This window comes from Eriocheir sinensis, chromosome 33, assembly GCF_024679095.1.
Source record: "Eriocheir sinensis breed Jianghai 21 chromosome 33, ASM2467909v1, whole genome shotgun sequence".
NCBI lineage: Eukaryota > Metazoa > Arthropoda > Malacostraca > Decapoda > Varunidae > Eriocheir > Eriocheir sinensis.
The window spans coordinates 16,519,699-16,544,958 of record NC_066541.1 but is presented as its reverse complement, the minus strand read 5'-3'; the positions used below and the strand labels follow the sequence as shown (position 1 = coordinate 16,544,958).

The 25,260-nt window shown below is 41.6% G+C and overlaps 1 protein-coding gene across 3 annotated transcripts in view; it reads left to right on the top strand.

The window, feature by feature from the left end:
* Positions 1-25,260, top strand: part of LOC127006793 (uncharacterized) — a 127,046-nt gene that overhangs the window by 44,639 nt on the left and 57,147 nt on the right. For all 3 annotated transcript variants that reach the window (XM_050877118.1, XM_050877117.1, XM_050877116.1), the window contains one exon: positions 2,443-4,771. In XM_050877118.1, the coding sequence (XP_050733075.1) occupies positions 4,663-4,771 (109 nt within the window). In that variant the 5' untranslated portion in view covers positions 2,443-4,662. The remainder of the gene's footprint in view (positions 1-2,442; positions 4,772-25,260) is intronic.

Sequence of the window (25,260 nt, the reverse complement as noted above, 5' to 3'; positions counted from 1 at the left end):
GCGGAATAAAACATGAAGCAGATGACACCAAACCTCAAATGTGTGGTTCAGCTTTTTTTTCTTCAGTCCGAGTCCATTAAAAATAGCCGAGCCTTCCAAAAAGCAAAGAAGTGGGATAAAAGGCGAGAGGAGCTGCCGACGTCGAGTGAATTAATCTTCGCATTACCAAACTCGACGGACGATGAAAAACTCGGAGAGATTCAATTTGTTTCTCCCTAAAGAAGAGAATATTGGGAGGGGATCAAATGTCTGCCGCCGGATGCGTGCAAAATGAACTTCCCTGAGACCGAGCTGGAGAGGTGTGTGAGATATTGGGGCTTTGATACGAACAAAGAGAAAAATACGTTACTTAGAGAATATACGATTTAGAAACTATAATGATAACAGTAACAATGATGGCAACAATGACTACAGTAACAACAATAATAATAACCAAATATCAGCATAAGGTAAACTCGTCTCTAGAAAAGCACTTAATAACAAGATTTTAGTAACAATAATAATAGTAACAATAATAATTACTAATATCACCATAAAGTAATCTCACAGGTAAAGAGACACGAAACATCAAGAACAAGAACAACAACAACAACAACAACAACAACAACAACAACAACAACAACAACAACAACAACCGGAAACAAATATAATTACACACGAACGCACACATAAAAAAAAAATCATGTAAAATCCCAGCGAGCGCTTCATACCCAATTAGGGGAAGGACAGGTAGAGCGAAAGCCGCAAACAGGTGTAACGTTCCGGAATTGTCCAGGTGAGCGGGACTGAGCCCCCCTCGCGCGTGTTGCATTCCTGTTCCTCTCGTGTGCTGGGAGGGAACACTGTGACGCTCCTCTATCATGGTGGATGGGAACGGCCAAATCCAGTATTATTATTAGTTTCTGGATTGATTGTCTCTTTACTTTCTGTCAAAAATGTTGGGTTACTATTGTTTTTTCCATTTCTAGTCTTCAGAGAGGGAATACGCTGACGCCCCTCTATCATGGTGGAAGGGAACGGCCAAATCCAGTATTATTATTAGTTTCTGGATTCATTGTCTCTTTACTTTCTGTCAAAAATGTTGGGTTACTATTGTTCTTTCCGTTTCTAGTCTTCAGAGAGAGAATATGAAGACGTTCCTCTTTCATGGTGGATGGGAACGTCAAAATCCAGTATTATTATTAGTTTCTGGATTGATTGTCTCTTTACTTTCTGTCAAAAATGTTGGGTTACTATTGTTTTTTTCCATTTCTAGTCTTCAGAGAGGGAATACGAAGACGTTCCTCTATCGTGGTGGAAGGGAACGGCAAAATCCTGCATTACTAACACACTGGATTGAACCCGTCTTTCATTATGCTCTTTCAAGAATGTTAAGTTAGTGTTCCGGTCCTGTTTTCTCGCAATCAGGGGTGGATTACCATCATCATTATTATGTTGTTCCTTTCTTTAAGCGGAATGATGACACTGTTGAATTACTTGCTCGCTGAATTAAATGATTATACAATTTAATTAATGTTCCCCTCGCGTTTTCTTTCTGTTCCTGGTGCTCAGTGCTGTAATATCATGGTGTTATTTTGTTCTGCACTTTAATAAACTCCCTTTTATCTCCTTGTTATCTTTTGTTTTCTTGTTTAGAGATGAAATATTTTGGTGTTCTTTTGTTCTACACTATATAAGACGCCTATTTTCCTCTCCGTTATCTTTTGTTTCTGTTCCTCGTGTGTAGAGATGGAATATTTGGTGGTATTTTATTCCACACTATAATAAACTCCCTTTTTCCCCTTCGTCCTCTTTTGTTATGTTCCTCGTGTTTAAAGATGAATTATTATGGTGTTTCTTTGTTCTGGCGGAATAAAGGACGACTTAATAACGTGCCATATGAAAAGCACTTGTTCCTTTTAGTTCTCTCTTTAAAAAATGGAATAACGTGCATTTTTCTCCTCTCTCACCCTGAATGTTGCAGTCATTACCTTTATTACCATTTTCATCACCCCAGCCAGCCCTGTCATCGCCACAATTACCACACTCACCATTACATCACTGCTATTTCTACATCTAACACTTCTCACTCTATTATGGCTGTCTCTACATTTATCATCATATCTATCATCATCATCATTACTCTATCAGTCATATTTGTCACTATCACCACCACCATCACTCAACACCACCACCACCATTACCAACACCATCACTATCACAACCCTAACAAGCATAGCCATGACTCACTCACCACCACTGTTTCAACACCACACAAACACCACCACCTACACCAACACCAACACTAACACCTCCTTCAACACCACAGCCATAACAAGCATAATCACCACCCCTGACACTCTTATTACAGTTATTATAAGCAATGGCATTAACGGCACACACATACTATTATATACAAGAAATCTTATGCTCATGTTTTCTCTCTCTCTCTCTTTTCCCCAGGTTGGACGAAGCGGAAGAACGATTCTGAAACGGGAACTTAGAGAGAAACAGCAACGCAGCCTCCTCCGCCTCCTCGCGAAACCAAACGAAACGAAACGCAAGAGAAATGAGAGCAGTGGGATAAGATTAACAGCGAAGTGTAGACAAGCGAGAAGCGAGGAGCAAGGAACGTATGAAAAAAAGAAAGACCAAAAAAAGACAGACGACAAATACATGCGAGCAAGAACGCGTGGCACTCGAGTCTAGCCAAAAAGATTTAATATACCTCATTCGTGTTGGAAATAGTTGCAATTAAAACCGGCAGAGCAAATAATACTAAGGGAAGAAAAGACTACATGCAAAATAAAAATAAAATCATAGTCCTTTGTGTGTATGTGAGTGTGTACGTGTGTGTCTGTGTGTGTGTGTGTGTGTGTGTGTGAGAGTCTCTTTGTGTGAATGCGATTAAATTCTTATCATATACAGAGTACAAAGACCAAACCCAACATACATATCGCGTATAATTGCCTTAACAAAACCATAAAACAAAGAACAAAGAGAAAAAACCGAAAACTCGTTATCACCCGAGCACTCTAAAAGCATATCGAGTGACGTCATATCGAAGGGAAACTCACCCAAACCAAAAGTATTAAGAGAAAAAAGATTAAAACTAAAACTAAAATACATCTACCTCCAGCTCTTCCACTCACCCCCGAGCCGTTCACGCATATTTCAAAGCATCTACAGCGAGAGAGCAAGCACCACGGGACCTTCACACTACACCCAGCACAGCCAACGAGTGTATATTTACATCTCTCGCCGCCTTCCTCTTGTTTCCAGAGTCTTGACATACAGTTCACATCACAACATTCACACCAAAGGATCGCCGGCCCACTCACTCACTCAGGCGAAGGTTACTTGAGTGGGTGTTGCAACTGGTGTGTTTTGGGGTGCTGTGGCTTTCCATGCTTATAAACACTCATTAAAACACAGCAGTAACATCAAAAGGGAAGAACAGCAGACCTACGCACAGTACGAGGGGAAAATTACCTACTTCCAAGCCTATAAGAGTGGTGTAGCTGCTGTATTTCATCTCCTCACACATACACGATTCACAGCACAGCACTGACATTCAAAGCAAGAACAGCAGACTTACACATATCCCGAGGTGATAATTAGTTACTCCCAAGGCTATTAGTGCTGTAGCTTCAGTGTTTCACCTCCTCAAATACACACACAATTCACATCACGGCACTGACATCAAAAGGAAGGCAGAGAACAGTGACCCGAACACAGAACGCTTCGCTAACTGCAAGACTGGAGTGGAACTGGGTATTATATCTCCCGTGTCCCAACTTCCAGTGTTTCAACTTATACATGCATGGCAGCAAGACGTACTGACACACACGCACGCTAAGCCGCTGCAAACGAGCTCTCCGTCTTGTCTCCGTATACCGGGAAGACCAACGAAGCAGGCGGAGTGAGAAGGTGCGAAGGAGAGGAGAAAAGGACAAAGGCAAACTGCGTGTCATAAACTTTGACTGGAAGAGATAAGAGCCAAACAGGAAGGAAGGAAGACAGCAGCAGCGAGAGAGAGAAAAGTAATGGAAACTAACGCGAAGAAGGAGCAGCACGGAGACAATATTGAAGTCGGGGAAGCATGAAGGAGATCGCTGCGGAAAAGTCAGAGGAAAGTCGAAGTAATAACAATACCGAGAACGAAGCGAGAACTTGAGGAAAACTAAAAGAAAACGGAGAAGACATAAACGGCCGCACGGAAAATTAAAATCAGGAGACTACATACGAATTCCTGGAAGATAAGAGAGAAAAAAAGATAAAGAGAAAGTGAAGATAAACAAACTAATAAACAACTGCCTGAGAATAGAAAACAGGAAGAAGAAAAAAAATAAGATAAAGCGAAAAAAGGAAAAAAAAACCGTCTAAACAAATTTCTGAAAGAGAAAAAAACAAATAAAAAACGAAATAAGTAAAAAAGTGAAAGGAAAAGCAAAGAAACAAAGTAATAAACAACTTGAGAATAGAGAACAGAAACAAAGCAAAACAAAACAAAACGAAGCTAGCGACAAAAAAAAAAACATTACAAATTCCTGAAGACAAAAAAATAATAAAGTGAGATAAACCAAAAGTGAAGGGACAAACAGATAAACAAAGAAACTCACAAACAATCAAATAAACATAAACCTGAGAATATAAAACGAGAGGAGCCTAAAAAAAAAGTGAATGCTAAAAACGGTCGCGATGGATCAGTGGGTGTCAACGGCAAGCTCCTGGGTCCGGATTCTGCTGCTGGTGACGTGGGTTCTGCTTCCACCTGTTCTACCCCTACCAGGTGAGTCCCTTTTGATGAGTTACCCTATTCGCCTCTCCTATGCTCCCTCTCCCATTCCTCTTCTTCCCATTCTCCCTCTCCTTCCTCTTCCTTTCCCTTTCCCCTTTCGCTTCTCCATCCCTTTCCCTTCCCCTTCCTCCTCTCATTCTGATGCCCCCGTCCTCTTCCTCCTCTCCATCCTCTTTCCCCTTCCTCTTTCCTTTTCTCTTCCCCGTCCATTTCCTCTTTCCATTTTTATGCATACTTCTTTTTCTCTCCTTCCCTCTCCTCCTTTCTAATGTGCTTTCTTATTATCTATTTATTTTATCATCCTTTCTTCTTCTATACTTTTCTTTTTCTTTTTCTTCTTTTTCTCTTATTTTCTGCTTCGTTTCCACAACTTTTCCTCTTCGTATATTCTTTCTCTCCTTTTGTTCCCTGTATCCCTCCAATTTCGCTTCTTCCTTCCTGTCTTCTCCTTCACTTTTCTCCTCTCAGTCCCTCCCTACCCTCACCTCTCTCCCTCTCCCTCCCCCTCTCTCTCTCTCTCTCTCTCTCACCACCACTCCTTTGTGCTGGCTCAAGTGTAAGTTGTCTCGCGTATCCTCTCATTATAACGGCCAATACATCTCTTTTTTTTCTCTCTCATTATTCCCTCTCTGTGTTTGCCGCAAAGTCGATTATCTGCGTGTTTGGAATTGGCTTCGAACACACTATCAAACACACACACTCACTCTCTCTTACACACACGCACACACACACACACACACACACACACACGCACGCATTACCATAACATTATCCTTTGTGGGGTAGTCTGCCTCCACCCCTACCTTCGCCCGGCATAGCAATTCTGTAACTTATCTTTACATGGTGGCTGAAGTTTCCTCATTTCTCACTTCTCTTGCCCTCTCTCTCTCTCTCTCTCTCTCTCTCTCTCTCTCTCTCTCTCTCTCTCTCTCTCTCTCTCTCTCTCTCTCTCTCTCTCTCCTTGTTCTATTTCTCCTCTTCCTTCCCTGCAAGAAGTTTTTATTTAATTTTTACTTTTTCTTCATGTCTTTGGCCTCCTCCTCTTCTCCTCCTCATCCTCCTTCTCCACCTCCTCTTCGTATCCCTCCTCTTCTTTCCTTTTAAATTTCTTCTTCTTCCTCCTCCTCCTCCTCTTCTTCCTCCTCCTCCCTCACACTTCATCTTTGCGTGTAATCCTCATGACTTTTAATCCCATTTCGCTAAGTTTTCGTCTACTAATCTTCGCAGGGCTGTAATCTCTCTCTCTCTCTCTCTCTCTCTCTCTCTCTCTCTCTCTCTCTCTCTCTCTCTCTCTCTCTCTCTCTCTCTCTCTCTCTCTCTTGTGGTTTCCGTCTTAATACTTCATCTAATTTCTCTTGTCTTCGCTTCCTGCTTCCCTTGTTTATCTACTTATCTATATCTTCTTTACCTTTTATCTTTAATGTGTGTTTTCTCTTTTATATTTGTCTTCATTGCTTCTTATTTTTATTTTTGTATTGCTCAAGTTTCTTTTTTTGTTCATATTTTCCTTTTTCTTTAGTTTTAAATGTACTTTTTTTTAAACTTTTAACAGCATTTCCCTTTCGCTCGAGCAGATTCTTTTTTCATATATATTTATTTTGCATTTTATTTTATAGACGCACTTTTATTCAGACAAGTTGCACTGCTTTTTATCTTTTTCCAGCTATTTTGTTTTACTTTCTTATTTTATAGCCAGCGCGCGCCCGCCCACTACCACTCTTTAATATCGGCTCAAAATTCATCTTTATATCCCGCTCCGCCTGTGTTTTTGTTTTCTTTATCTTTTATGTTCGTTTTCTTTTTCTTTTCTCTCTCTCAAGTCCAGTCTGCGTTTCTTCTTCGTTACATTCTTCCTTCGTTTTCTCTTTTCCTCTGAAGACTTGGTTATGTTGTTCACGGAGGAGATGTTTCTTCTTTTTCTTTTTCCTCCTCCTCCTCCCTCCTCCTCCTCCTCCTGTTCCTCATCTTTTTCTCCCTCTTCACTGTTGTCGTTGTTGCTTTGTTCTTTCTCTTCTTTCATCATATTTTGTCGCTTCCTTCACTTCCCGTCTTTCTTCTTTTTTTTTCTCTTTCATCCTCCTCCTGCTCATCCTCCTGTTCCTCATCTTTTTCTCCCTCTTCACTGTTGTCGTTGTTGCTGTGTTCTTTCTCTTCCTTTATCATGTTTTCTTATCATTTTGTCGCTTCCTTCACTCCCCGTCTTTCTTCTTCTTCTTCCTCCTCCTCCTCCTATTCATCTTTTTCTCCATTTTCATTGTTGTCGTTGTTGCATTCTTTCTTCTCTTTTATCATACTTTTCTTCCCATTTTGTTGCTTCTCTCACTCCCCGTCGTCTGTTTCCATCTCATTCCGCGTTTTCTTTGCAGAACACACTCGCTCCCTCCCTCTTCCCCTCTTCTCTTTTTCCTTTCGTCTTCTTTTATCTCTCTTTCCTTTTGCAAACCTCCGCTTCACTGGCTCTATACCCCAACCCTTCACCTCTCTCTACCTTCCCGCCTTGCTCCCTGTCAGTCTATCTCATCCACTCTCTCTCTCTCTCTCTCTCTCTCTCTCTCTCTCTCTCTCTCTCTCTCTCTTATTCCCTCCTTCTCTTCCGTCTCTTCCCTCCTTCCTTCCTCGTTTCTCCTTCCTAAGATCTCTACCTCCATGTCTCTCCTCCTTCTCTTTCTCTTCCTCCTTCCTTCCTTCTTCTTTCCTTTTTCCTAAACACTCTATCTTTATGTTTCTTCATCGCCTCTTCCTTTTCTTCCTTCCTTCCCCGTTCCTCCCTCCTAAGCTCTCTACCATTATGTCTCTCCTCCTCCTCTTCCATCTCCTTCCTTCCTCGTTATCTCTCGGTCTCTCTTATTCCTCCTACCATCCCGTTTCCCAATCATTTATTCTTATGCCTTTCCTCCCTCTTTGACTCTCTTCCTCTCCTCCTCCCTTGTTCCATACCCCTTCCTCATCTCTTCCTACTTCCGTCTCTCCCTCTCCTCTTCTTCCATCCTTCCTCCCCTCCCTCCTCCTCCTCCCAGCCCATCCTTCCCCGTCGGCTTCAACATGAAATGAAAATATTCTAACGTTGAAAATATTAGTTCTTTTGTTCCCTTTTTCATTTTCTCATCGTGTTCCTGTTCTTTTCGCTCTTATCTCTGTTGCTTTTTCTGTACCCGCAGTAGCATTTCTTTACTGGAATATTTTGTTACGTTACACATTTTACGAGAGCTTAAAAATGGAAAATATAAACGGCGAAATATTTATTACAAGATAAAATATCATATGAAGGCAGTCACCAAAAATGTGGAGTGAAAAGAATCTCCCGGACGCGGGATGGAGAATTGGATACTGTCTTTTACTTTCTGAAACTCGACAGGAACGCTTTGGAAACGTTTTTAAAGAATTTGTTGTTCACTTAAAAACTTGTAAATTAACTGTGTAGGCAAACATTTGAAATAAGAAGTAACTAGTATGCAGAATTTGATGAGGAAAAAAACTATACACTTTGCAAGAAAAAAAGAAGACAGGAAATTTAAGAATAACAATATATATTTCTTGTTACAAAATCTCTCTCTCTCTCTCTCTCTCTCTCTCTCTCTCTCTCTCTCTCTCTCTCTCTCTCTCGTTCTCAGGTTAGTGAAATCTGGGAACCTTTCTCCGTAGATTTACATTTTCTCCGTGTCTCCGTTAGTCCCCGCTCGTCTCCTGCTTCCGTTCCCTATTGTTTTAGTAACATAAGAGACAACGAAGGAGCAGCCTTGAGCGATGACCTTGAGGGTAATTAATCTGAAGGAACAACAGGGAAGGAACGCAAAAGACGAAGGGATATTAAAGGAAACCGAAAAAAATAGGTAAGGAACTCCACTAATTACAAAAATAACAGAAAAAACGAGGCAGGAGAGAGAGAGAGAGAGAGAGAGAGAGAGAGAGAGAGAGAGAGAGAGAGAGAGAGCAAAGAGAAAAGAGAGGGAGATGAAGAAAGACAGACTCAAAACAAGGGGAGTCTAGCTTTTCCAGATCAAAGGTGGGGAATATTTTACATTGAAAACACACCTTTAGAAACCGGCTTCACATCCATCATCCCCTCACCAGCGACGGAGTGAGAAGGAGAGAGGGAGAGGCAGAGAGAGGCAGGGAGAGAGGCAGGACAGGGACAGTAAGAACGGAGAGAGAGGAAAGTGAAACAAGAGGGAAGCGGACGAGAGGCAGAGGCAGGGAGAAGTGAGGGAAGTATGTATGTGTGTGTGTGTGTGTGCGTATGTGTGTGAGAGAGAGGGTCGGATTCATGCGTATAAAATGAGCAACAAAAAGAGAGAGAGAGAAGCAGAGGAGGAAAGAGCAAGGGAACTTTGAGGATGGAGTGCGTGTAGATATATGTGTGCATGTATGTGTTTGGTGGCAAAAGTGTGTTATTGAAAGGGAAGGATTTGTGGGCGGAAGATAGGTAATAAAAATAAGTGAGGAATATGTTAGTGGGAGGAGAGAGTGAAGGGTAATTTATAATAATGATGATGATGACTAGACTGTTCATTTGTGAGGAAGTACGCATATAATGAAGAAAGGCAAAAGCAAAAGAAATCCTGGAAAATTATAAGAAGAAAAAGTTGAGAAGATTACAGATAAGAAAATGGCTGAGAAAATACTAGCGGGAAAGATGTAAGTGAAAAAATGCTGGAAAAATGTAAGAAAAAGGAAGGACAGGAAAGACTGAAGAAGTGTAGCTGGAAGGATGAAAGACTTGGGTAAAACCAAGCTTAAAAATATGATATAAAAATGGGAAAGCTGAGGCGAAGGAGAGGTAGAGATAAAAGAAAACATGTAATTCGAAAAAGAAGGCGAGGAGAGAAAAGACATGTAGTTCTGAAAAGAAAAATAACATAAACCTAGAAAACGGATGTCAGTAGTGATAATTGACGAGGGGAAACAAAAGTAAGAAACAGAAACATAAGCAGAATTACGAGCAACAATTGTTATACCAAGTAGAAAAAAGGTTTAATTATACTAGCATGAAAACGTGTCTGAGGTGTATTACAGGTAAAACTAAAGCTGTCTCTTTGTGAAGGTGAGAAACAGGTGTGAAACAGGTAAACAGGTGGTCGACGAAAGATCAAGAACAGGCATGAAGTAAGAAGGGACAGGAACGGACGCACGAGGCATATGAGAAAAGGTGTATCTTTGTAACCCTCTCAGATATAAAGGTGAGAGAGAGAAAGGTGTGCAAGGGGTGGGCAGGTGCTTCTTGAGGGATCAGTGCGAGGTATGAAGTAAAAAGAGACAAGAAAGTACGTATTAGGTGTATGAGAAAATATATCTCTTTGTAACATCTGGGAAATACAGGTGAAAGAGAGAGAGAGGTGAGCCAAGGGTGGGTGAACAGATGCTTCTTGAGGGATCATTGACAGGAATGAGGTAAAAAAGAACAGAATAGGACGTATGAGGCTAATAAGAAAAGGTGTGTCTCTCTTACCATCTGAAAGAGAGAGAGAGAGAGAGAGAGAGAGAGAGAGAGAGAGAGAGAGAGAGAGAGAGAGAGAGAGAGAGAGAGAGAGAGAGAGAGAGAGAGAGAGAGAGAGAGAGAGAGAGAGAGAGAGAGAGAGAGAGAGAGAGAGAATGGTGTGCCAAGGTGGGTAGACAGGTGCTCGGCGAGGGATCAGTGCGAGGTATGAGGCGAGAGGGGAAGGAGGAGGAGAGGGTCAGGAAAGCAATCTCGCCGCGACAGATTGAATCCTCCCGTCGCCTTGATCGGATAAGACTCGGCCGGGTCGGAAAACCTTGATATTTGCAGCCGATAGCGCACAAAAAGGCGAACAAAGAGACAGACACAAAAAGTAGAGCAACAAGAACGTCAGAGGCCACGTCAATCAGCAACACGCGTAGAGGATAACACAGGAAGAACAGTTCAATTTTTCAAAGCCGCGAGATACGATACTGAAACTGAAAGAATAATAGCCAGCCAGGAATAGACCAAAAATAGATAAAAGAGAAATAGGTCACTTGAACATTACAATACAAGCAACCAGAGTAAGATAGACAGTAAGAGACATAAATAGACACACAAAGAGGAAAAAAAAAAAGAGCACGAAACAGAGAAAGAGAGGAAGAGACAAAAATAGAGCAACAGAGATAGAGAACGAAAGAAGAAAGGCAGAAAGAACAAGGGAGATAAAGAGAAAGGAAGAATAGCTGGAAAGAAAAAAGAAAAAAGGAGAAAAAACAGATGATAAACACCTCCACACACCAGCACCCCTCCCAAACACAAACAAACACACACATATACGCACCTCTTCTCTCCCCCTCCCCCTCCCCACCCCACACCGAGTTGGCCCCGCTCCCTAAGCCACGTAAAAAGGGCGATGCTGCTGTTTTGCGAGAGTTTCACAGTTTATTGGTCTCCGCCTCGCCCCCAAACACAGGTACAGGCGACTTGAAGGAGACAGAAGGAAAGAGAGAGGATAACTAAGCCAGAGAGATAGATAGAAAGATAGATAGATAGATAGATAGAAACAGAGTAAGTATATCTAATATCTTAAGAGGAATACGATGATAAAAAAGAGGTAAACAAAAGAAGTTAAGTGCTCTTAAAAGTGTCTTTCGCCTGAGTTTTCACAAAATGTCTCGCAAATTGATTTCTGTCACTGAAGAGGAGGAGGAGGAGGAGGAGGAGAAGGAGGAGGAAAAGGAGGAGGAGGAAGGGGAGCAGGAGGATGTCAAGGCGGAGCAGGAGGCAAGAAAAAAGAAAGAATAATGTGATAACAGTGACAAGGACGCGAGCAAGAAGTAGCACATGCCAGGAAAGGAGGAAAAAGGAGGAGGGAATACAAAAATGAAGGCGGAGATGGAGGAGAACAAGGAGGAGGAGGACGAGGAGGAGCAGAGGCAAGAAGAAAGAGTGATGAAAATTGGAGTTCAAGCAAGAGGAGGAGAAAGAAGAAAAGGAGGAGAAACAAAGAGAAACAAGAGGGATAAACATTCGAGGAGGAAGAGGAGGAGGTAGAGAAGTAGGACGCAACGCAATAGAAGTGGAAGACGACTTAGAAGAAAAGAATAAGTGGAATAAAGAATTAAAGATAAACACAAGGAGGAGGAAGAGGAGGTAGAAACGGAAGAGGAAAAGCTGAACGCAAGGGAAACGAAGAGAAGCGTAAGACGACTAAGAAGAAAAGAATAAGAGGAATAAACATTTAAAGATAAACACAAGGAGGAAGAAGAAGAGGAGGAGGAGGAAGAGCAAGAGGAGAGGAGCAAGAACAACTAAGTAACCCAAGAACCCATTATCAGAGGAAAGCATTTCTTGGCGGCAGGAGACGAGACACGGCGGCCAAGCTTCTGGACTATTAGGTTTTGGCGAGGTGCGAAGAAATAAAATGACATGTAAGATGCATCACCAGAGCAAACACTGGAAAGACCGAATGAAGGGAAAGAAAAGGAGGAAAGAGAAAAAGGGAATAGAGGAAACACGGGGAAAAGAACGAATGAAGGAAAAGAAAAGGAGGGAAGAGAAAAAGGGAATAGAGGAAACACGGGGAAAAGAACGAATGAAGGAAAAGAAAAGGAGGGAGGAGAAGAAAGGGAATAGAGCAACAAAGGGAAAAAATAATAAGTGAAGGAAAAGAAAAGGAGGAAGGAGGAGGAAAAAGAAGAAAGACAAGATAAAGAAACTTGATAAATATGAAGGAAAAAATGAAGTAATATAAGAGCAACAACAGGCAAGAGAAAAATGTCGAAGAAGCGTGAACGAAATGAAGGAAAAAGAGAAAAGGAAAAGGAGAAAATAAACAAAGAAGAAAAACATACCGTGGAAACGTGAAAAAAATGAAAGAGAAAAAGAGAAGATATAAAAGAGTGAAAGACAAAAAACAACGAAGCGTAAAATAAATGAAGGAAAAACGACAAATGGAAAAAGATAAGATAGGCAAGGAAGAAAAAAACATATATATTGAAGAAACGTAAACAAATTGAAGGAGAAAGAAAAGAATAATGGAGAAAAAGAGGAGGAAAAGAAATAGAGAAACATATCGAGGTATGATGAAGAAAATAAGAAAACGAAATGGAACAAAAAAATATCCTGCCAGACATAGGAATAGCGAGCGATAAATACTGAGATATAAAGAAATGGTAGCGAGATAGAGAGAACGAAAGAGGGAGAGAGAGAGCAAGAGAGTGGGCGAGGCGGCAGCGAGGTAAGGAAGCGGGGGGGAGGGGGGGGAGAGGAAGAGGAGGAAGAGGAGGAGGAGGAAACTAATAGAATAAATAGAGCGTGAAAAGTTGGATGAAAGGGAAGGTGGTTGTCTGCTAATGGGTCAAAAGACAGGTGGTGAAAAATTAATGAAGGCAAATATAGTAATGATGAGACGAAGAAGGCGCTGAAAAGAAGGAAAGGAAAGGGAGTAAACACGACTGAAAAGGTGGAAAGATTATTAAGAAAAGGAGGAAAGGAAAGGATAGAATTGGAAAAGGAACAGACGGAAGGAAAATGAGTAAAAAACACGACTGAAAAGGAGGAATGGAAAGGATAGAACTGGAAAAGGAAAAGAAGGAAGGAAAAGGAGAAAAAACACGACTGAAAAGGTGGAAAGATTATCAAGAAAAGAAGGAAAGGAAAGGATAGAACTGGAAAAGGAAAAGACGGAAAAGAAAAGGAGAAAAAACACGACTGAAAAGGTGGAATGATTAGTAAGAAAAGGAGGAAAGGAACGGATAGAACTGGAAAAGGAAAAGACGGAAAGAAAAGGAGAAAAAACACGACTGAAAAGTAGGAAAGGAAAGGAGAAAAACATGATTGTAAAGGAAGAAAAACATGGAAAGGGAGACGGAAGGAGAGGAAAGGAGAAAAACACAACCAAAAAAAGAGGGGTCAAGGAAAAGGAAAAGAAGGAAAACACGAATGAAAAGGAGGAAAGAAACGCAAAGGGAAAAGAAGGGAAAGAAGACACGATTGAAAGAGAGGAAAGAAAGGAAAACTAAAGAAGGAAAGAAAGCGAGTGAATGTGACTGAAAAGGAGGAAAAGAAAATGAAAATGAAAGGAATTAAGGAAAACAAGATTGACAAGGAGGAAAGAAAGTAAAAGTAAAAAGAAGGAAAGCAAAAGAGACTGAAAACGAAGGAAAACATGTAAAGGAAAGGAAAGAAGGAAGGAAAGAAAGAATAATGAAGGAAAGGAGAGAGAGAGAGAGAGAGAGAGAGAGAGAGAGAGAGAGAGAGAGAGAGAGAGAGAGAGAGAGAGAGAGAGAGAGAGAGAGAGAGAGAGAGAGAGAGAGAGAGAGAGAGAGAGAGAGAGAGAGAGAGAGAGAGAGAGAGAGAGAGAGAGAGAGAGAGAGAGAGAGAGAGAGAGAGAGAGAGAGAGAGAGAGAGAGAGAGAGAGAGAGAGAGAGAGAGAGAGAGAGAGAGAAAGAGAGAGAGAAAAATAAAGAGAGAGAAAAGAGGGGAAAATAATAAGTAAGAAGGAAGTATGACAGAAGAGATAAAAGAAAGAGCAAAAAGAAGAAGAAAAAAATATAAGGACAAAACAAGTAATATATAAACAGAGGGATAGAAAGAGAATAAAAAAGACTACGGTAAGGGCTAGCTCATATGTCAAAGGTGTGAAGAGAGACGAGAGGAATGCCGAGTATGTGTGGAGGAGGAAGGGGAGGAGGAGGAGGAGGAGGGAGAAAAGTGAGAGAAAGAGAGATGAGGGAGAGAGCTGGATACGAGAAACACTGAAGCAAGAGTATATTGATGCTGGTTGTGGTGATGATGGTGGTGGTGATGGTGGTGGTGATGGTGATGGCGTTGTTGTTGGTGTTGGTGTAGCATTAACAGTATCAGTAGTGGTGGTGTAGATATGGCAGTGGTGGTTATGGTTGTAATGGTGATGGTGGTGTTGGTTGTGTTGGTTGTAATGGTGATGTTATTATTAGTAGTGGTGGTGGAGGGTAGTATAGCTGTGGCAGTGGTGTTGATAGTTGTAGTGGTGGTGGTGGTGGTGGTGGTGGTGGTGGTGGTAGCAGTGTTGGAAAAAAAGGTAAAGAGTTAGTCCATCACGCCGGAGTCTCGTCGGATAATTCAATGATAATACGGCTCATTACCTTTATTGGCATGACTGACCAGATTAGTCCCGCGAGCTCGTCAGACGTGCCCCGGAGGGAGAGTAACGGAGGGGGGAGAGGGAGAGGGCCGGGGGAGAGGAAAGGAGAGGGAGAGGGAATAACGAGGGTGAGTGAAAGAGAGGGGTGAGCAGGAATCAAGGGGAGGAGTGACTAACGGAAAAAGAGGGAGAATAAAGCAAGGTGGGAGGGAGAGATGGAGTGAAGGAAGAAAAATGAAAAAAAGGGAAGAAAGAGAAGGCATTAAGCAAGATGACAGGGAGAGGGAGAAGGAATAGGGGTGAAAGAGGAGTAAGGAGAAAGATGATGTGAGGAAGGGAAGGAGGTGATGAAAATTGGGAGAGGGAGGAAATAGAAAATACGGTGATGGGAAAAAAGAGAGAAAGGGGAGAGGAGAAGAAAGGAGGAATAGAAGAGGAAGGAAAGGAAAGGGAAGGAGGGAAGGAGTGAGGGATAATGAAGAAATGAGTCCCAGAGAAAGAAAGAGGAGAGAAGGAGAGTGATTGGGAATAGAAAAATAAAAATAAGAAATATAGAAAAAACGTGTAAGGGAGGAGAAAAAGGGTTTGAGGGAGAAAGGGAGAGCAAGGAACAAATATAAATACTTCTGGGATAGAGAGAAGAGGGAGGGGAGGGAAAGGTAGGCCAGGCAGAAGCAAACTGGAGAGAGAAAGAGAAAAGTACAAAACAAAATAAAAGAAAAAAACTGGAGTAAAGAAAAAACATGTAAAAATAGAAGTCCTCCCTAGCTTAAACTTTACCAAACACTGTTAAGAAAATAATAACTGACACTTTCGAAAGCCGTGATAAAGACTAACATACAGATGACTAAAAGAAAAAAACTGGAAACGAGAGAAAATGAAACATGTAAAAAAATGAAAAAAAAGTCCTTCCTACCTGAGACTTTACCAAATAGTGTTAAAATAAATAATTGTCACTTTCGAAAGTCGTGAGAAAGACTTATATATAGATGACTAAAGAAAAATTTGGAAAGGAAAGAAAAAATGTAAAAAAAAATTAATAAAAAGTCCTTCTTATCTTAAACTTCACCAACTATTGATAAGATAAAAATAATTGTCACTTTCCAAAGCCGTGAGAGACTTTTCATTTCTTCTTTTTTTTGTTGGAAGCTCCCGAGAAAAAAAAAGTTAAAATCAGTTCGAGGTCTAGAAAGGGGATTTACTTGCTTGCATATTTACTCGCTCATCATCCCTTTCACGTATTGATGAGGCCGTTCAGGTAAAGGTTATGGGAAAAAAGATTAATTCCTCTCCACTGCTTCTTTTGCTCTGCCTCCCTAACACACCTGGATGGGCTGGAACCTTCTTTTCTTTTATCATTTTCATTCCCAATATCCAAGAGACAAAAATAGGGCCAATACCTTTTTTTCTTTTAACTTTCTCATTCCCAAGGTTTAAAAGACAAAAATTGGGCCGGTATCATTTTTGTCTTTTAACTTTCTCATTCCTAAAATTCAAGAGAAAAAAAAATAGGGCCGGTACCTTTTTTATCTTTTATCTTTCTCATTCCCAAAATTCAAGGGAAAAAATAGGGTCGGTACCTTTTTGGCTTTTATGTATCTCTTCCTCAAAATTCAAGACAAAAATAAACTAATAAACAGACCAACAGATACAGTAGGATTTCTTTCCATGCTATTTTTATGCTTTGCTATATATATTTTTTCTTTATATTGTATCATGCCCGTCAAAAACTATCTACCCATAAATGCAAACGGAAATGCTTGAGGATTCTATAAGCTTTCAGTGGTATGTAGAGAAAGAGAAAGAGACACACACATACACACATACACATACTTCCACCCCTCTCCTCCGCTACACACATACACATACACACACACACATGCACTCGCACTCACTCACCCACACACACACACACTTCCCCGCACACGAACACTTATCCACACTTCCCCGAAAAAATATCCACTATTCTCCGTGTCTCCAAACCATTTCAGACCAACGAAGACACGCACACACTGAGACACACACATTCGACCCCTGACACCGCCTCCTCCTCCTCCTTCTCTTTTCCTCCATCTCTCCTCCAGATTACATGCAGACGGAAGGAGGGGAAGGAAAATGCGAGGAAAAACTGACTTGATGAGCGTGAAGAGCCAAGCGCGCCCTACAGATGAATGGCAAAACCACCTCCAACTTCGCCCACAGCTTGCGGATTATTACTTCTCCAAACTTTTTTCCCCTTGGCCGAGGTGGAAAATCCTGTCTGAAATTTTTGCAACGCGGCTCAGCTGGTATTGATGGGCGGCATGGGTGGGTTGGGGTGTTGAGGGGGAGGGAAAAGGGAGGAAGAGGGGAGAGAGGGTGGGGAGAGTGAGGAGGTACGTAGGTTTTTAAGGGATGGGAGACGAGGAGTGAGTTTGCGTGTTTGTGTCTGGGTCGTTAAGGAGAGAGAGAAGTGTGTGGGTTTGAAGGGGTGAAGAAGGAGTGTTCGGGTGAAGGAGTGGAAAAGAGGGAGGCCAAGGGTGTGGGCAGGTTTCAGAGGGTGAGGAGAGGGAGGGGAGAGATGAAGAGGCTTGTAGGAGAGGATCGAATGAAAGGCAAAAGAACTGAGGGAGGAGATTGGTGATTGCGAAAAGATGAAAAAATGGGAAGAGAAAGTAAAGGGTGAGGGAAATACGTGAGGGGAAGAGACCTGTAAAGGGAAAAGGGTATGAAAGGAGAATGGTGAAAGAGAAGGAAAAGTAGAAATAGTAAGAATAAGTAAAGGGGAAGGAAATCAGAGAGAAGGAAAGATATGAAAAGGGTAAGATCTGGTTAAAAGGAAAAGGGTTAGGAAGGAGAATGGTGAAAAAGAGGAAAAGGTTGAAATAGAAGAAGCAAATAAAGGAGGAAGGAAATCAGAGAGAATGAACTATATATAAAGGGGAAGATCTGGTAAAAAGGAAAAAGGGTAAGGGAGGAATATAGTGAGAGAGAGAGAGAAAAAAAAAAGGTAGAAATAGGAAGAACAAGTAAAGGAGGAGGGATATCAGTGAAAGGAAAAACGGGGCAGGTGGGATGTTCGGTTCGGCTGTTGAGGTGAGAGGCTTACAGGCGAAGTAAACTCCCTAGGGAATAAAAAGATTCTACATAAAAAGACTTTCCGAGCATCACAACACTCAATAAATAAAAATGTTTCCTGCCCTGTGCCGAGCCAGTGAGAGAAACTTATGGATGGGAAGGAAACAGATGGCTTATAAGAAACGTCTCACTTTAGGTATATAAGTTATCACCACAAAGAAGCTACACGCGAAGAATTTTTTGAGAGATGAGTCGCAGTCAAAAATGTTTCCTCTACTGTGCCAAGTTAACGAGAGAGAAACTTGCAGATGGGAGAGAAACAGATGCCTAAAAAGAAACGTGCCACTTTCCGGTATGTCATCAATACAGAGATGCTACACGCGAGAAAACTTCTGAAACACGATTCGCAGCCAAAAAAATAAGTTTCCGGGGAGAGAGACGAACTTTAAAAAGAGCAATAAATAGATGACTGATTACAAATGTCACTCCGACCAACTTATCACCACGGAAAAGCTGCTCACGGGGGAAAGTTTTGACGGACAAATCGAAAATGAGATACCCTTTAAGAATAAACCTGAAAAAGGGAAAAACTCGATGACGGGAAGAAGATAAGTCACTTCGAACGCCAAGTTATCAACAGACAAACGCTACGCACGAGGAAACTTCTGAAAGGCGGTTCAAAGACAGGATGGACGGACAAATCGGAAACAAGATACATTTGAAGATTAAACTTGGAATACGGAAAAAATCTCGATGGCTGGATGGAGATAAGTCACTCTGAAGGCCAAGTTATCAACAGAGAAGCGCTACGCACGAGGAATCTTATGTAGGCGATTCAAAGACCGGATGGACGGAGAATTATTCGCAGCTTTGCCGGGGAGACGAAGACGCAGCTCCATGACGAATGTAAACACGCCAAGCGCTGGAGAGGCGGCGAGAGGCGAGCCGGGGAAAGTGGACGAAAATGTATTCCTAATCCATAAGGAAACTTCACGGAAACATCAAAGCGCCTCATACGACACGAGGCGAGATGAATGTGTATAAGCTGCTGGTGTGTGTCTTTTTCAGCCCCGTTAAAATGATGGAGACGACGATGATGATGATGATGATTACTTTTTTTACAGCAAGGGAGACAGCTCAAGGTCAATAAACAAACAAAAACAGCAACGAAAAGGTCCGCTGAAACGCTGCTCCGATGAAAGAAAACAGAACGAGAGGCGAGAAGGGAGTATAATGCTGGTGATAATAGGATAATAATAGTAATAATGATGACTGTGATACTACAATAATGTCTTCCATGAGTAAAAATGTCCGTGCTCTCTCTTGCTCTAAAGGCGCGGACACACTCGCTACCAAACATTGTCCGGAACATTGCTCGGTGCATTGTCGTGAACATCTCCGAGCACCGTTGTCTCCAGCATGCTGGGCCATTGGTCGGGAAATTGTCCGTGGGTCTGCTGTGGACGTTTCGAGTGATGTAAGAGAGCGGTTCAGTACCAGAGGAAGCGAAGAATAAAAGTAAAATTTATGAAAACAAAGTAACTTACACTTCATATATAAATTAACTACATTTCCTTCCATCCACATAAAGATAAACTAATAAAGGTCTTGAAAAATAAAGAAAAGTAGAGAGTTGTTCTTTCGGGTAAAAAAATCAGACCAAATCTTGCAAACAGAGATAAAGACGCACTTAGCAAGATCATTAAAAGTCCTTTCAAGTAAAACAAACGGACCAAATCATGCAAACAGAGATAAAGAGGCAATTTACAAGATCTTTAAATGCAGGGAAAAGTAGAGAGTTGTTTTTTTCGAGTAAGAAAAGAAAATCAGACCAAATCTTGTAAACAGAGATCAAAAGGCATTTAGCAAGATCTTTAAATGTAGAGAAAAGCGGTATTGTTCTTTCGATTAAAAAAATAGATCAAAATTAAGAGAGAGAGCTAAAGAGGTAGTTAGCAAGGACTCGTGAATAATGAGAGGCGCGTCACTAAGGCTAATGAACACACCGCCCGCCGCTCGTCAGCCTGTTCTCAAACCCTCGACGCGGGAGCAAGGCGGAAGGACTTAATCTCGCGTTTCCTGGGGCGGAATTAAGGATGAGCGCCACAAAAGCGGAAACTTGAATAATCACTCAACCCGCGAATTGCCCCTTGTAATCCCGCAGTCATACAGTATAGCTTGCAGTCCCTCATCAACCCGCAGCCCAATTAGCGTCAGAGGAAATAGCTCAGACAAGGCAGAGAGCAGGACATGACGCGGAAATTCATTAGTTAAAAGAGCCTGACTTCACATTGACATAAGAAGTGCTTGTGGACGTTAGCTCTCACTACTGACATCATTTGAATTGGCTCTGTCACCTCATCCACTGCTTCTTCTGCCTTTGACTAAGTGACTGATACATGAGATTGAAATTAGACAAAGAACATGATCACACGCATTCATTAGCTCCTTGAAAATGTACCCCACCACTACTATCAACACCACCTTTAGTGCCAATTGCAATCTTAACACTGGATAAATAACACAGAACATGACTTGAAGCGAAAATGAACTAGACAAAGAACAGGGCAGTAGTATCACATTTACATACGAGTTATTTGAGAGGGTAAAACACCACATCTCTTGCCATCACTACAGACACAACTAAACCATTACAACAGAACACGATAAAAGCAAAAAACAATTACATGCAGAACAGAATAATCATACAAAAACATATACAACATAATCAAAATACTAAAAAACTTAAGAACCAAAACCATCACCGTTATCAAAGTCACTAATGCTACCACCACCACCACCAACACCAACAACAACAACAACAGCACCGCGTCGTAATATGAGCAGCGTTACTTGGCTCAGTATCACCTCTCTGCGCCGTGTTCCCCCTCCCCTATACCCTCCAGGGCAGTCACGCAGGGACCTTCATTACATTAGGAGAACGTGAGGTAGATGTTCATTACTCTCCTCCCTCCTTATCTCTCCCTCCATCTCCTTTCTTCCGTCATTATATTTCCTTCCAGTTCTTCGTTCTTTTCCTTTTCTTCTTTCCTCCTTTTTTCCTTTTCCATATTTTTTTTCTTTTTCTTTTTTTTTCTTTTTTTTATTTTTTTCTTTTTCTCCTTATCTCTCCCACCATCTCCTTTCCTCCGTCATTATATTTCCTTCCAGTTCTTCTTTCTCGCCTTTCTTCCTTCCCTACTTTTATTTTTTCCATATTTTCTTCTTTCATTCCTTTTCGTCTCTTTTTACTTTCTACTTTCCTTTTCTCCTTATCTCTCCCTCCATCTCCTTTCTTCCGTCATTATATTTTCTTCCAGTTCTTCGTTCTCACCTTTCTTCCTTTCCTCCTTTTAACTTTTCCATATTTTCTTCTTTCATTCCTTTTCGTCTCTTTTTACTTTCTTCCTTTCCTCCTTTTAACTTTTCCATATTTTCTTCTTTCATTCCTTTTCGTCTCTTTTTACTTTCTACTTTCCTTCTCTCCTTATTTCTCCTTCTATCTCAATTCCTTCTTCATATTTCCTGCAGCTATCTATTTTAATCTTCCTCCTCCTTCTTTATATTCCCTCCATTCCCTCCCCGTCTCTTTTTTTTACTTATTTTCTTTACTCCTTGTCTCTTTATCTCCTTTCTTCCGTCATATTCCCTCCATTTCTCCGTCCAAAACTTTCTCTTTCTTCTAACTTTTTCTTATTTTCTCTAATCATTTCCGTTTGTCTTTATTTCTTACTTTCCTCTCGCCTTATATCTCCTTCTATCTATCTTTCATTTTCAATCATATTTCCTCTAGCTCTTCTTCCTATCCTTCCTCCTCCTCCTCCTTTTCCTATCTTCACCTCCTCCATTGCCCTCCATCCCCTTTTTCAATTCTTCTTTTCCTTCTTCTTTCGTTTTCCATTTTCTTCATTGATTTCCTCCCTTCATTCCGTCCATCACATTTCTGCCCGTTCATTCCTATCGCTTCTTATTCCTCTTATATTTCCTTCACTCCTCATCCCTTTTTCTCCTTCCACCCTCCTATTGATTAGCCTTTTGCTCTCTCTCTCTCTCTCTCTCTCTCTCTGACGTTTCTTCCTCTTCCTTTCCGCTCTCCTTCCTCCTTCTCTTTACTTCCATCTCTTCTCTCTGTTTCCTAGTTTCCTATCCTCCTCCTCCTCCTCCTCCTCCTACTCCTCCTCCTCCTCCTCCTTTTCCTCCTCCCTCCTGATTGCACTTTCCCTTTCTCTCTCGCCCGCCAGGTAAATTAAAGGTAAGTTTCCAATAAGTTAGTAAAATTATGGTAATCGAAGTGATCCTTTTCAAGTTAATATGAGAAAGGATTCAGTATATTCTCTCTCTCTCTCTCTCTCTCTCTCTCTCTCTCTCTGGTATTTACTTCTTTGTTCTTATCTTTTTGTCTTGCGTCCTCGTTAATTTCACCAATGTTTCCTCCTCCTCCTCCTCCTCCTCTTCCTCCTCCTCTTCTCCTCCTCCTCCTTCACTCCTTGCTCTTCTTGCCCTTCTTCCTGCTCCTCGTTTCCCTGCTTTGTTCCTCTTCCTCCTCTTCTTTTTTTAACTCCCCCTCCTCCTCCTCCTGCTCCTACCCGTCCTCCACCTCCTCCTCTTCCTTCTTTTCCTCTTCCTTCCCTTTCTCACTCTCTTCCTCTTTCTGTTTGTTTTCGTTTTCCTCCTCCGATTCCTCCACTTCCTCCTTCTCTTCCTACTCGTCGTCCTTCTCTTTCCTTTCTTCCTCCTCCTCCTCCGCAAACACACCGCGAACTGTCACTGGAGGAGGCCATCCGTGGCTTGGCACCCAACAGACTAACAGACAAAGACACACTCAGCCACTCGCCGCCAGACTAATCTCGCAGACGTGGAGGGAACGGAGAAGCAGCAGGAGGAGGAGGAGGAGGAGGAGGAGGAGGAGGAGGACGAGGACGAGTAGGATGACGAGGAGGAGAACGAGGAGGAGGAGGAGGAGGAGGAAGAGGAGAAAGAAAAATATAAATAGGAGTTGAAAGGGTAGCATGGAAGGGAGGAAGAGGAAGAAGAAGGAGGAGGAGGAGGAGGAGGAAAAGGAGAATAATTACGAGTCAATGAGAAAAGACTTTTTTCTCACTTTTTTTTTTGTCCTTTGAACTGCGTGCGTCCTCTACTGTGATTAAAAAGAGTGAAAAAAAAACAGATTAAAAAAAGAGAAAACTAAAGAAAACGGCAAATGGGGAAAAGCGGCGCCGTGACCATTTTTTTTTTTTGTGCGTGTTTTCGAAAGACATTTTGGGTACGAATACTTTTTAATGGGTTCAATCTTTTTTTTTTCTCCTTTATTTTCTGATGTGTGAAAGTAATGAATTCTAAGTAATCCAAAAGTGTGTGTGTACCCGTGTGTCCGTGTGTGTGTGTGTGTGTGTGTGTGTGTGTGTGTGTGTGTGTGAGAGAGAGAGAGAGAGAGAGAGAGAGAGAGAGAGAGAGAGAGAGAGAGAGAGAGAGAGAGAGAGAGAGAGAGAGAGAGAGAGAGAAAACAAGAAATACAGAGAGAAATCGAGAGAAAAAGCGAAAGAGAGAAAATGAAAGAGAAAAAGGAAGAGAAAAAGAGAAAGACAGAGAAAAAGCAACCAAGAGAAAGCAGCTTGAGAAGAGGAGAAAGAACAAGCAAGAGAAAGGGAGCTCGAGCGAAAGCCAGAGCGCAAGAGACCGAGAGGGAGCGAGAATCTTAAGCCTTCCTCCCCCTTTTCTCTCCTCAATCAGGCCGCGGGACAGCCATTCAGCAGCCTGCCACACGCCGCCGACCATTCACCGCCCGGGTATTAACACTTAGCATCACCTCACAGCCTCCCACGGCCACCTCTTAGCGAGTCGCCTGCCCTCCGTTCACTAAACCTAAGAGGAGGAGGAGGAGGAGGTGAAGGTAAAGAGGAAACAAGAATAGGACAAGGCGAGGAAGAGGAGAAAGAAGAGGAGGAAGAGGACAAAGTGAAGAAAGATTAACAAGAGAGGGATGGAGGGTAGAACGGAGGAAGGAGAAGAAAAGGAGAAATTAGAGGAGATGAAAAAGGAGAAGGAGAAGAGGGTGAAAGGAGAAACAGGAATATTACATGGCAAAGACGTTGAAGAATTAGAAAGAGGAGGATGACTGAGATAAACATAAAGAGAATGGAAAGTAAAAAGAAAGAAGGGAGGCAAGGAGGAGTAGGAGGAAGAGGAGAAGGAGAGAGCAAGGTGAAGAGAGAAGGGAAGACAGGAATAACATCAGACAAAGACGTAGCATAAAGAGAAAGAGAAGAAGGAGGACAAGGTGAAGAGAGGGGAAGACAGGGCTAGCCAAGGGTAAAATTGAAGGAAGTGAAAGATGAGGTCAAAGTGAGGGAGGATGAAAATAGGAGAAAACAAGGAGGAGAAGATGGAGGAGGAAGAGGAGGAGGTCAAGGTGGAGGAGGAGGAAGGAGGAGCAGGAGAAGAGTCAAGGTGGAGGAGGAGGAAGAGGAGGACAAGGAAAACAGAGGAGAAGGAGGAGGAGAGTCAAGGTGGAGGAGGAGGAAGAGGAGGACAAGGAAAACAGAGGAGAAGGAGGAGGAGAGTCAAGGTGGAGGAGGAGGAAGAGGAGAACAAGGAAGAGGAGGATTAGGAGCTTTTTCATCTTCTTCCTCCTCCTCCACCTCCTCCTCTTCCTTCACTCCCTCTACCCTCTTCCCCCCTCTGAGTTTCTTCTCCTTTTTCAATAAGTTGCTAAATCCTATTCTTCCTAAAGCAAAATCTTCAATGCAACAACAACAACAAAATATCAAACTTGCACGCGAATACAATAGATGTTTTCCACGTCAAGTTTGTTTCCATTATATCATCCGGATTTTCATTCTTCCGTCTTTTAATAAGTTAATAAATCGCTTCCTGCCAAGAACTTTTTAAACGAGCCAATATCTTGTAATTAAGCGTCGATTCATAAACTCTTCTTAAGGACGTTTTGGAATAAGGTGATCGTTTTTTTTATTTAGTATTCTGCGAACTCAACATTTTATTTTTATTTTCTATTTCTTTTTCTTTTTCTTTTTTTCTTTTTCAAGCTGCCTTTTTGCTAGTTTTCTTTTCAAGGTGTCTTTATTTATTTTCCTACTTGTTTTTTTTTTCTATGCGTTTTTTCATCTTCTGACGGTCTTTGTTTTCTTAACTTTTTTTTCTTATTTCTCGTTTTTTTTTCTTAGCAGTTTTTTTTCTTATCATTTTTTTCTTCTAGCGGTTTTTTCTTAGCGTTTTTTTCTGATTTTTTCTGTTTTTTTTTTTCATTCTTGCTAGATGTTTTTTTTCTTATTTTTTTCATTCTTTCATTTTCTTAGCTGTTTTTTGTAGGGATTTTTTTTATTTCTTAACCGTTTAATTTCTTAATATTCTTTCTTCTAT